Source organism: Dermacentor albipictus, chromosome 3 (assembly GCF_038994185.2).
Source record: "Dermacentor albipictus isolate Rhodes 1998 colony chromosome 3, USDA_Dalb.pri_finalv2, whole genome shotgun sequence".
Lineage (NCBI taxonomy): Eukaryota > Metazoa > Arthropoda > Arachnida > Ixodida > Ixodidae > Dermacentor > Dermacentor albipictus.
This window is the reverse complement of record NC_091823.1, coordinates 46,960,914-46,973,602: the sequence shown is the minus strand read 5'-3', so window position 1 is coordinate 46,973,602 and position 12,689 is coordinate 46,960,914. Positions and strand designations below refer to the sequence as shown.

Sequence of the window (12,689 nt, the reverse complement as noted above, 5' to 3'; positions counted from 1 at the left end):
CACAAGCACTGACCACTACGTTTCAAAGCAATTCGGAACTCCGACACATGCTGCGTTAACACATACATTTGATGTCGAACGCGTCGTCGTATACACCGGCCTTCGCCACACAAGAACCGCTGCGGAACTCCCCTCAACAATTTCGCTGTAAAAGAAAGGGGAGAAAATTGAGTGGCGACATAGATGTAAATACGAGAGCAATGCGTTAGCATTACGTCGCACCTCTTTGAGGTCCAGGATCCGTGATGTAAACCGTGCTCACCACATTGCAATGTGTTCAGGAGCTCACTCGACACAGGCCTTACCTTTTCGAGGAGCGAAGCGCAAATGACGGTTGTCCGGAACAGGCCATCGGCAGTCGCACTATATGTGCAACAAATATATGAAAGGATAGTGGGTGATGCTCCTGGGAGATCCGATCGAGGTCGATGGTTAATTTCTGGTTACTCGAACAACAAGCATAATCTCGTTCTGGCTTCTCTCTTTCATTGCTTTCTATATAGTGATAACGACACACGGCGCCGTGAGATGTGGTTCCGATGTCCGTCCTTGTGTTGTTTTAGCGCTACTCAGTTTCCCAGCTAGAACATGCCAACTATCCCTAATTGCTGCCTTGGTTGGCTAAACAAGAGCAAATGCTTGAAACTAATATGCGGGAAAAAATCAGTTTTTGTTGTTGCTCGCTTGCCCCGTGCAATGCTGTGCTCCTCATTTTTGATCTAATATCACTAACGAGCTGTTTACCCAGCCGGCCGCAAGAAAAATAAAAGAGGTCCAGCCTGACGATTTCATTAGCAGTATTTTTTCAGCCACGAGTAAAAAAAAAAGCTATTCCATGGCGCTGCAGAAGGTCATTAACGGTGAAAGAAAAACAAAGTAAGCCATGGGTTTCGCAACAGTGACCCCTTAGTATTTACAGATGAACAAGCAAAATCAAAAGGCTACCTAGCTGATCTATAAACTAGCAGTTGCGGTCATTAGACGGCAGGAAATGGTGTGGTTGTGAGGGGGACGAGGGGAAGGCGAGTGGCGGCGGTTTATTGAAAGAAAGTAAAACTAGAGAGCATGCCATACTTCAAGGTTTAGCACGCCTGCGGTTCCACTGCATGGTCGCGCCATTCAACCCAAAGTTGCGTCATCCTGCCGAGTCAGCAGGCATGCGGGCCACGCAACGGCCGTGCGCCTTGCTCCTGGCGTTGCTCTGCCTTTGCTCGGCACCATGGAGGTTTCTGCGCCAATATGTGTGCGCCTACGACCCATGTGGTGAGTGTCTCCGGATCGTGCGCTAGCGATGTCGTTGTATTCCAAACAGCACGGAAAACTTGAAAAAGACCTGATGCGCATACTGCTCCGCGTATAGATAGTTCGGCACGCATTGTCGCTCGTCCACGTCGCTTTTCAGTGATTCGGCAGTTCTGATTTAACTGACAAGCACAGTATTAGAGAAGGAAACATTCTGACGGCAGTCGCATATACACGTTCGGAAAGCATGGTGTGTAGTTCTTTATGTATCAGTTATACTGTCTGTGGATGTCGTTGATATTTAGTGAAGGTTTCACGATAGATTGTCTTGACATAAACACATTAGGAGGAACTCAGGGAGCTATAGAGAAGAAAATGTTAATGACGTAAGCTTCTCAGCAAGAATTTGGGGCACATTGCATGCAACGTGGGCTGCCGCATAACTTAATCTGGACTACGCGACACTTGCGACAACGTCTATGTGCGAAGCCGCGTCGACGCGACGATCATTGATGAAATTGTGACAATGAAGACAGCACTTCACTCTGGCTCTGCAATGCGATCCCGAAGATAGTGTGCTGTGCAGAATGGGCATCTCCTGAACGCTCCGCAATGGCACAACGATTCAAAAAGCTACAGCTGCCACGAGAGAGATGGGGGAAACTGGCACACTCTTGCTCGAGGGAAACAAAGCGTTGCCATATATGCGACATCTCAAAGCTCTTGTGTGAGGCAAACAGATCAGTAAGGTTGCTGTTTTCTCGTGCGTGCGTCTATATGCCCTAATATCTATAGAGTATCGGGCGGTTGCGCTGAAAGACTCCGCAAAGTCAGCGCAAACTATATATATATATATATGGTTACATCTATCAGACAGGTAACTTCTTAAAATTAAGTTTTCTTTCTCTCTTCCATTGGATTTCAACGTTGGTGCGTTATCCCAAATAGGTAGCGTAATGGCATGAAATTTCGACCGACAATTAAGTGCCAGTGAGCGCACATCTGTTCTACCTATTAGGACAATCAATAATAAGGTAAAACCTGTACATATAATGTCAGCTCACGTATATCTGAAATTCACAGACCTCTTGATGGTGTAACGCAGTCTATTCGATGGCTTCCCTGGTTTTCTTAACTTTCTTGCATCGGGACTATACATTGACGGCAGTCTACATTTACGTCAGTTTGCGAAGACACGCGAATTGTCTCAAAAGTGTAACATGCCCTCACCCCTCTAGTCATTGTCATCAGCGTAGACGCGTGCCGTCTTTTGATAGAACGTCGGTAATCAAGAAACATTGCGATAAGCGCACGTCTCAAATTACTGAATCAGTTAGATTGTAAAGTGTGAAGGAATGTACGTTAGCCATGCAGTTCCGCACACCCTTCGTTAGGGCCGTCAAGAGAAGAAATCGCTTCTACTGACAACATGATTCATGTCACCTTAAGGGTATCTTTCTTTTTTCGATTTGTTTCATCATAGCACGCTTTTCTTAAACCTTCGTTCAATAACCAGCGTGCCCGTCCGTCCTGTGATCTTTCGTGGCCTTCCACGTGCGCTCGCGCGCTGCTTAAAATTAATCTTACTTACCCACTTCACTATCTCTCACGATCAGCCTGCTCGCCGGGACACAAGTTGGAACCAAATATTCCAAAAGTCGGAACGCCTGATCAGGCGAGTCGGTGCTCCTGTTTATTTTACTCCATAGCCACAGGCCAATGAATAATGACACGTACTTACCGCGAATTCGTTTTATTGTAAAACATTCATTTTCAGGTTGTACTGCACTTCTTGTTCGTGGCTGGGCGGCGCATGCGCATTGCGTGCAAGTGCACGGATGGCATTGCGAAACGGCAAACCTTAATTATGTTACGTGCCGTCCCAGTGACATGGGCCAACCATTGATGACAAAAAAAAACTTACGTTCCCCCATCATGACTTTTGTAACAGCCACTATGATCCCACTTGAGTGGAAGTTTAAGCGGTGGTTAAACGGGCGCAAAGCACGTCATCCTCTGTATAGCATCTAAACAAAGGCCCACTTAAAAGTAAGATTCCCAGGGGAAAAAGAACCCCGGAGAATAGGCAAAGGTATATTTAGAAGCAAAGACACCCCAGCCAAAATTCTGCAGATTTCTATGACCTTATACGGACCTGCCTACAAAAAACCGCTCACCTGGAAGATGACAGCCTTTACTTTGTAATAGGGAACGTGGGCGGCGATTAGTGCAATCATCTTGCTTCTATAGCACGTCTTTTAATGCGAATGCTGTGTGACGTAACGTCCGAACTTGTAATTCGCGCGTGCTTTCATTTACCTTTTGTCTCTAAACAGCGCGCATGCCATGTGTTCGAGCGGTTTAGAGACCTATACGCGCATTGGCACTCTTGCATTGCCTGCGCGGTACGCGTGTTCTGCTAATTGAGCTTGAAGAATGCTGGATTACTTAGCTCTGCGCCCGGAGTGCTCGTCTTAAAGGCGAGACCTCATTTTTTAACTCTTCATCAAAATACTGGGCCCTCAGTTTAGCTGTCACAAGTCACAGAACGAAATGAATGAAGAATTTTCGGCGTGTGGAAAGCGTTGTGTTCACGTCTACCGCAGTTTACCCGGGAACCCACCTCGAAGCGATGTTCCACTGCCTAATGAAGTCGATGCCGGATGACGTAAGCTTGTACTTTTGTGACTTTTCTTATTCTTATTTGCCTTATTGGCCTGAAGAATGATGGACGTAAAGGTCCATCGGCTTGACTAGCAAACCTTTGTGGGTTATGTTGTGTTCGCTGTGTGCAGCTGCTAAGCATAGCGGTTACACGCATATAAGCACAGCTGATACGCATAGCACTAGAGTGGCGGCGTTAGAGTACCCGTGCGCACGATACTGAGTCTCTCAGCCATCGTAACATGGGAGCAGTTGTAAATTTAAATAACAAAACACCAAATTGTTATTTTGACCAGACGCTTCGGTTATTCTGTACATTCTCACCTGAGCAAACGGATAAATGCAGTATCGAGGAATGAATTCAAGTGACGAAATGCTTTGCTATTTAAGTACCATTCCGGATTATGCGACTTTTTTTTTTTTCATGCAAGTTCCAAAACATCACGACAGGCTGCTGTCATACAACCTTGGATGGTCAGGAATACGTGCATAGTTATGAAGCGACAACATAATCGAACATACATACTTATTTACGCACTACACGATGACAAGTAATTCTCCTTAACTCTCAAATCCACATATTCTCAAATATCCCAAATGGCGGTATTAAGAGGGCAGCGCACGCTACCAAATATTATTCCACAGCACTCCAGTTCCATGTCCCTCATACTCGAGTATAGTAAAGCTTTGGAACGTTGAATACTACCTATATTTGACCTTCGGTGTCTGTAAAAATTGACTTTCCTATTGTTTGAGGGATTCCATCTAATACGCCACTACGAGGTACCTTTCTTTTTTAGTAACCGCGTGTAAGAGTGAAGGTGCTGAGCTCACCAGCCAAGTGGTTGCTTGAGCTAATTGGTGAGTCATCTTCGAGGGCGTACAGCACAACGGTAACAAGAGGGACAAAAAAAAAAAAGTAGGCACGGTCAGCACTTGTCCGTGTCTCCTTTATTTTTTTTGTCCCTATTGTTATCGTTGCGCTGTATACTCCCTCCACCAGACAAATTCGCGCTTGCAGTGAGAGGCGCGGGAAGGCGAATATCTCAACGTCAGTCTTTAAGCAGGACAATAAAGTGTCTTGCATTTCGAACCTGTTTTTCGTCTCGCTTGGCAATTTGAATCCGGCGCCAATTCGCTCTGCCAATGCAGACCCATATCGATAAATGGTAATCTTGCGATTGAATTTATTCCTCGTTTTCTTTCACTTCCTAGGTAAAAGCTAAGGTTGAGGCCATTCTGAACCGCACTCCAGGCCTAGAGGTTCACGAAGTCGCTGATTTGATGTGCAAGGCCAACCGGCAGGCGGGACTTGTCATGGTGCGTAAATTTGGTAAATTCCGTTGCACTCACGAGGCGAAATTGGCCGAGAACAACTTAGTGCACTATGCTAGATAATAGAGCAGACACTTAGGGAATTAAAGGAGCGTAATTGGGTGGGAAGAGGAGGCGTGGCAGGAGGAGGGTGGGTGGGTGAGGAAGTTAACTGGATTAGTGAAATTCAAGAGTTCTGAAGTATAGCGTGAGCTTCGTTGGCCATAGAGAGCGGTATGGGCAGAGCGCTGTGTACAAGAATATACAGTAAGCGTTCGTGATCGCAGGTTGATCTAATTGAACTACTGTAGAGGATGACGAAAGTAGAAATACGGCACGAATAGAACTAATAATCGTAAGCGAAATCAAATTCTCATATGCTACCGAGAAAAGCGATCGCGTTGACAGGGACAACGACGACGTGAAAGACGACAGCGGTCCTTGCTCCGATGGAAATGCTGTTGTGATTTTTCGAAGAACACGCACCTTGCGACCCACAGCGAAGCTAACCCTCTGTTTTAATAAACGCTCAAGTACCTTGAATGAGCGCGTGCGAAAACAGGGTACATCGATTTTCTTTTATCCCACGTATCAAGGCTGGAGAGGTAGGGAGGGGGAATCGATTGGACCAGGAAATGGATAGATTGAAAACTGGTTAGTTTTGCCTGACGGCAAGCCATGCTATTCAGAAGGAATCGATGTTAAATGAAATGATACACACAGGACACACTAGACTTATCACGCGCACGAAATACAACCTACAAAAGTAAAGTATTTCGCAGAAAAGTTCAAAGGACTGTGGGACATGAAATCTGCCTGGAGTCTGTTTCCAAAAAAATATATATATATGGCTCATTTACATTACTTGAAACACGGATTATCGTTCAAAAGCAGACGTCCCGGTCAACTGAGGAGCTTGTAAATGAGAGACAACTGAAAGCTGATATTATCTCGCGCACAATCACAATGACACTAACGAAACATATGGACAGCACATATAGTATTGTGTTCGTCGCAGGAGTAAGGTGTAACACTGCAGCACTGCACATCGTACTAAAGGGGTGTAAAGGGGTGAGAGCGTTCACATAAGAAGCTGTTTTATTGTAATAGAGAAAACAAATGTTAAGCTGCCTAAAGGAGAGGATACCGAGTTGAACGACTGAAAATTATTGAGCAGGAGTTATAGCTACTAGTTATAGTTATAGCTACTCTTCGCGTTTGCTCAGCAACTGGAGTCTCTGCGAAGCAACCGCGTGGTTCCCCCGCAGCCTAAACATTTGGAATAGTCAGCGCTTGCGTCTGTCTTTCTCCGCGTACACACAAAGAGATGTGACCATTCCTTATGTTCGAAAAGAAGCGAATATGTGACAACTTCGAATATTGAATTCTCAAATCGAATACAAAACGAATGGTAGTGACTTCGATTCGTATTCAATATTTAGAACATTAACGCACTTTTAGTATTCAGATATGTATCGCACTGCGTTCCGTGCCCCCGTACGCCGCTCTTCACCATTCTTCATTCGACAAGCATCATGCATCGCTTCCGCCCTCGTGCCATCGCTGCGTCGACATACCACCCTGTGCATCCGGCCGATTCTGTGTTTGCATATCGGCGTAGCTTGTGAATAGTATAGTGCATAAACATAAACATTGCCTGAGGTTAAAGTTGGGACTTATGCAGTGCTAAATATCGCATGGTATTTACGCATTGCGTGACATTAAAACAAGCACGATCGTACGCATTGTATTTGGTTGTGTGGCGTTTAATCACCAGCTTCACCAAAGCATCGCTTCCCGTACATTCCAACACGCAGGTTCGATGTGCATAAATCCCCCCCCCCCCTTTTTTTTTTAAGGGTTGCTCGTCAAGAGCTTATACATACTTACCCACCGAGCCACCACGCCTACTACCAAAATTCCCCGTATGAGACAAACATTGCTTCGAAGTTAAAATGTGTTCACAAAACTCTCTGCACCTTGCGGCTCGTAATTGAGCCATCCATGACCGTACTTAGCTGTCCATTGTCAACTGTAGGATTTACATACCCACCGTCGTTGCTCAGCGGCTATGGTGTTGAGCTGCTGAGTACGAGGTCGCGGGATTGAATACCGGCCTCGGCGGCCGCATTTCGACGAGGGCGAAAAGATCCGTGAACTTAGATTTAGGTGCACGTTAAAGAACTCCAGGTAGTCAAAATTTCCGCAGTCCTCCACTACAGCGTGCCTCATGATCAGAAAATGGTTTTGGCACGTAAAACCCCATAATTTGTTGTCTTTACATCTTACGCGGCGCTATCTCGATAAAATACTGGATTACATTAAGACCGATATATTATATCCGTCACATTATTTGAACAGTAGCAGACCAGGAATCTCTAAGCTCTCATCACGCACGCGCCTGTTTCTGATGCTAGTATACAGAATATGTTTTTCAAATTGTTTTACAATCCCTTCATTCTTTGCATTTCAGTACGAGGAATTCCTTAGTGAGCTTAAGGTGAGTAAAAAATTTGTAAATAGGACTTTCTTGCTTTTTTTCCTGTATGTGTATCTATTTCACTTCCACTCCGTCTCCAACCCCTCCCCCCCCCTCCCTTCACTTTTTTCTTATTTTTTTTTTCTACAGGAAGAAGACCAAGAGCGAACCAACACAGCCGTGAAAAATTGCCTCTCCGGCGTCAACAAAGAATTCGGCTTCGCGTAGAACTAAGCCCGAAAGTTAAATAGTTCTGGCTCATCTTTGCTTTGCTTTACTTTCATTTGAGCGGTGAGAGCTTCCCGGAAAACAACAAAAGTTAGACACACGGTTGGTGCGTTGTTTCCCAGCTCTATTCTGAATTTCTTCGTTGCGATTTCTCAAATTCGCGAACAGTAATGGTTGCCTTCACGCACATTAAACATGTTTCTAAAACCTATGCCGTCTGTATTATTGCTGTCGGATCACGTTTACTCACGCGCCATCTATAAGCGGTCGTTATGTATGCCAGAGGATTCGGCATGACTAATCAGTTCTTCCTATAGAAGAAAAGGCGCATGTGCTTCGAGCCATGCCGTTACATGCACAAAGGTACAGATATGCGTTACTTAAAGGCGAGGTCAAGAAACAGTGCTATTTATTTAAAGCATGGTCTTCAAGGGGCTTTTGGCCTTTATGCGGAGCGTCACAATTCAGAGTGCATGCCTTCTTTCATCAGAGATGTTCCAGTAACCCAGCCACTCTCGTGACCACATTTATTGAACTTCCTCCTAAGACACACTGTATGCTGCTAAATACGTCATTGAAGTTACGTTGAAAACTGCTCGTTGAAATTGGTCGTTGTGGTGAGCAAAATTGCAGAAGGGGAAGTTAGCACAGAGGATCCCAATCTAAGGTTTTGGCCACAACTGAAAATTTAGCGGACAGTTCCACGTCTACTTCGCAGCACTGTTCCGTGGGTAGGAAGAAAAATTCAGTGGCGCTTTAGAGGTAAATGTGAAAGGAATACCTTAGCGTTACGTCGCACCTCTGAGTTGTCGAACCCATCATTTAAACCACGTTCACCACACTGCAACATGCTGCTCAGGAGATCACTCCACACACGTCCTGGCTCTTCGAGGAGCGAAGTGCACCTTACATTGGTCCGGAGCAGACTACCGTGCACCAGTTGCATTATATGTGTGCATATACCTCCACCACGTGACCGGCTCCCCACATTTCGCACACGTACGCTTTTTTTTGTTTCACTTTGACACCCCTAATGCTAACGCGTTAAAAAAAATACACACACATTGCCATATTCGCCGGAGAGTGAAGCGCTGACTGCGAGATAGCAAGGTTTAGCGTTGCGCTTGACCTTCTGAGACGGTGTTCTAACTGTACTCCGGCCCGACTAATGCGGGTGCGCCGAAATTTCTTGCGCCCTGAAAAGCTTTACCACGCCATTTCGCGCCTGTAAGATACCGCACAGGCGCCGCTATGCTGCCCGTAAAAATCCGCGCTAGTAAAATTACATCACATACAGGTTTGAGCACTGATATTGCTTGGCACTTTTAACGTTCGCTAGTTTGAGAAGATTTTAAGATGAAAGGCGTGTGTTGTGAGTGTTGTTTCATGAAATTTGTTTGCGGACTGCCATTTTCAAATTGCTGAGGAATAAATTAGTCACGAACGTAATATACCTGCTATGAGCAACTTTAGTAATAGTTTAGCGTAGCAATATAAACCACATGTACAGTATGGCTTATAGCATGACATAGCATGTAGCAAAGTTAAAACTAAATATACGCGGAACCTCACGGAAATGCCGTCGACGACGACGGAAATTCGCTTGGAGGGTTCATGTAATGGCTATCGCAATAAAAAGCCGTTCCTTGACTGGACCGCTGGGATTTAGTCGAATTTATCCACCTCGTTCGAACCATGAGCGCAGGTCTGCCTGCCGCGGTGTTTATTGATCAGGCCCAATATACGTACCACGCAGCTATCACGACGTGTGATGCGGCTGGGAAAAATGATGACGCGAACTTAATTGCTCCTGACAAAACTTATTCTTGGAATTTGAGCTTTCCTGTATGAGTCGAACTTGCTGAAGTTATTGTACACCAGAAAGAATGTAACGTGCGTGGCCGGAACCGACTAATCTCGCAGGCGCGGATGTCTGAGACTTCCGGTAGAGGTGTCCTCTTAGTCGCGCCCCACGCTTGGGTGTGTAAAGAATGTGACCCGCATATCCGCGCATTCGTCGTTGCAGCGAGCTTCGTGGGTACAAAAGGATCGTTGGCTCATATAAGGTAGGAATGACGATCTTGTTAGCAAACATTACGTGAAAGTGATCGTGAGCTAAACAGGCTCTTTTTTTATTTTTCTTTACAGAAGCCGCCATGAGAAACCTGTTGTCCTGCTACGTCTTGCTGTTGCTTGCAGGCGAGCTGGTTCGCTCTCAAGGTAAGCGCTAAACGTGTACGCACCGTGAAGGCGCCAGAAAAAAAAAATATGAGACGATGTCGGGTGGCAGATTTAACGACGAGAATGCTTCTTATCATTCGCACTCTCCCCTCCCCCCTTTTTTTTGCATATCACACGTGTGTGTGTACGCTTCATCATTTGTCATCCCTTCTCAATGGTACCCGCCTTTATCACGGTGCTGTTAATACTTTCTTTATTGTTCTGCCATCGTTGAGCTGGCTTATCTATGTACCAGACGCTTCGAGAATGCATTCGGTACTCGAATGCATTCATATATATATATATATATATATATATATATATATATATATATATATATATAATGAGAAGCCAACAAACACTGACACCAAGTACAACATAGGGGAAATTGCATGTGCTTAATAAATGAAATAAAGTAATGATAAATTAATGGAAATTAAAGTGGATGAAAAAACAACTTGCCGCAGGTGGGAACCGAACCCACAACCTTCGCATGTCGCGTGCGATGCTCTACCAATTGAGCTACCGCGGCAGCGATTCCCCATCCACTTTCTTGGGTATGTATGTGTACTCGTGAACTATGTATACTATGTGTATGTATGTATGTATGTGTACTATGTATGTGTACTATGTAAACCCTGGGAGTGTAGAGCATTGGTAGAGCATCGCACGCGACATGCGAAGGTTGTGGGTTCGGTTCCCACCTGCGGCAAGTTGTTTTTTCATCCACTTTAATTTCCATTAATTTATCATTACTTTATTTCATTTATTAAGCACATGCAATTTCCCCTATGTTGTACTTGGTGTCAGTGTTTGTTGGCTTCTCATTATATGACTAATAAATATCGGGTCCCTCGGTTAACCCCCTTTCTTCTCGTTTATATATATATATATATATATATATATATATATATATATATATATATATATATATATATATATATATATATATATATATATATATATATATATATATGTATGCTAACTGCGCGGTGGTATATGGCGGCGCCAGTGACGCAGCACGCATTCTTTTTCTTTTGCATATATTTTTAATCTCTTCAAGTCAACTTAACCACTTCATCCGAAATAGCAAACTCTGCATGCATATAGCGGGACTGACATCTTCAGCATATTTTCGTTAAACTCTCTCTTTCTATCCCTTGAGAATGCAATATGAGGCATTGAAGCTTCAGGCATAGTTTTTTTTTCTTTTCTCTTTTTATTCGCTATTTTGAGAAATCTAGAAAGTACACGCATATACACTTTACTATATCGCGAGTTGCTAATCATATTTCCCCGTGCACTTATTTATCTTTCCCAGTGACCGTCTTTCACCAGCTAACAAATGTCAAAAGTTATCGCCCGGCGCAACGCAAGGCTTACTGTATCGGTCGAAAGTTTCTGCAATGCTATCGCTGGTTCTATTTGTTGTTTATGTTGTCGCCGAGCCTTACATATTTCGATGATGACATGCAAACTGCGAAAGCGCTCGCCAACTGAGATTTGTGTGCGCGTTAAATGATCCCACGCGGCAAGAATTAGTTCGTAACTTTCCAATACAACGCCTGACGTAGCTCCGCTGTTGCTGCGGATAGTAGTAGTAGTTGCCCAGAGCCCATGACGCTTAGCGACAATGAGATATGCATCCCATTCCTTTGCATATAAATCCCTCCCGTTTATGGCAACCTTGTTCCAATTAACGTATACTGTTTTAACGTTGGCTACCAATGAATTTACGTCAGACTGTCGTGCAGTATCAGAAGCTATAGTGTTACCAGCTACTGGTTTCCATTTCAGCGTTCGATTCGTTGGATAATAAAGCTCCTTCCTCGCAGCGAAGCCATTATGCCAATAAATATAAAAAGCCAATTTCGGTGCAAAAGACGGAACGCAGTCGCGACAAGTGCCCTCAAGTCGCCTCCAATTCGAGGTCGTAACGTTTTCTTTTTCGCTTCGCTTCCAGAGCCTGCAAGTTGCCTGGACCGGAGAGTTCTGCTGAATACTGGAAAGGAATATCTCAGGTCTTTGGTAGCTAAGCTTATACCAAAGTACGTCAAGGACTACATAACTGGCCTGCCCCAAGAAGAATTCAAAGGCATGCGGGAGATCCAGGACTATCCGTAGCTTTTCTTGCTCCTTGTTCTTCACATTCTCATATATATGACGACAAGCTGCTAAATAAATTGGTAGAAAGAAAGCTAACGCGGTTTCTGTTTACACCGGCTTCACCGCGGTTCAGTAAGAGCCACGAAGCCTGGCGTATAGTGCTCGAACGTTCCCTTCCGGCGTAACAGTGTCACGCGAAAAATAGTCGCACTCGTGCAGAAATGATGGCCGATGGAGATACGTAACGGCCAATGTACGTATAGCATCATATAAAAAAAAACACTTAGCGGTTTGTTAAGTCAAACATTCCTTTTATGGTAAACACGTTGATTTATGAGCATATTAAAAACATCGTCTTTGATATAACGATGATCCTTCAAGCAGAAAGCGCCACCAAGGAAAAGAAAATTGCTCTATAGGATAGAGCTGTTTGCTC

General features: G+C 44.5%; 1 protein-coding gene and 1 long non-coding RNA gene across 2 annotated transcripts; both read left to right on the top strand.

The window, feature by feature from the left end:
• The first annotated feature begins 1,123 nt into the window (after positions 1-1,123).
• On the top strand, positions 1,124-8,138 carry LOC135898081 (uncharacterized). Its single transcript, XM_065426825.1, has 5 exons — positions 1,124-1,263; positions 3,849-3,910; positions 5,122-5,226; positions 7,694-7,720; positions 7,850-8,138. Exons 1-5 carry the CDS (start codon positions 1,158-1,160, stop codon positions 7,925-7,927), a joined length of 378 nt encoding a protein of 125 aa, XP_065282897.1. The 5' UTR covers positions 1,124-1,157; the 3' UTR covers positions 7,928-8,138.
• A 1,724-nt stretch (positions 8,139-9,862) lies between these two features.
• On the top strand, positions 9,863-12,594 carry LOC135898168 (uncharacterized). Its single transcript, XR_010563276.2, has 3 exons — positions 9,863-9,993; positions 10,076-10,147; positions 12,111-12,594. It is a non-coding gene; the product is annotated as an uncharacterized lncRNA (long non-coding RNA).
• Positions 12,595-12,689: the final 95 nt, after the last annotated feature.

Excerpts from the sequence above, each read along its gene's own strand:
- LOC135898081 (XM_065426825.1), top strand. The coding sequence starts at position 1,158 with ATGCGGGCCACGCAACGGCCGTGCGCCTTGCTCCTGGCGTTGCTCTGC. Across the intron at positions 1,264-3,848 it reads GTGCGCCTACGACCCATGTG|TTTACCCGGGAACCCACCTC; the intron begins GTGAGTGTCTCC and ends CGTCTACCGCAG. Across the intron at positions 3,911-5,121 it reads TGAAGTCGATGCCGGATGAC|GTAAAAGCTAAGGTTGAGGC; the intron begins GTAAGCTTGTAC and ends TTCACTTCCTAG.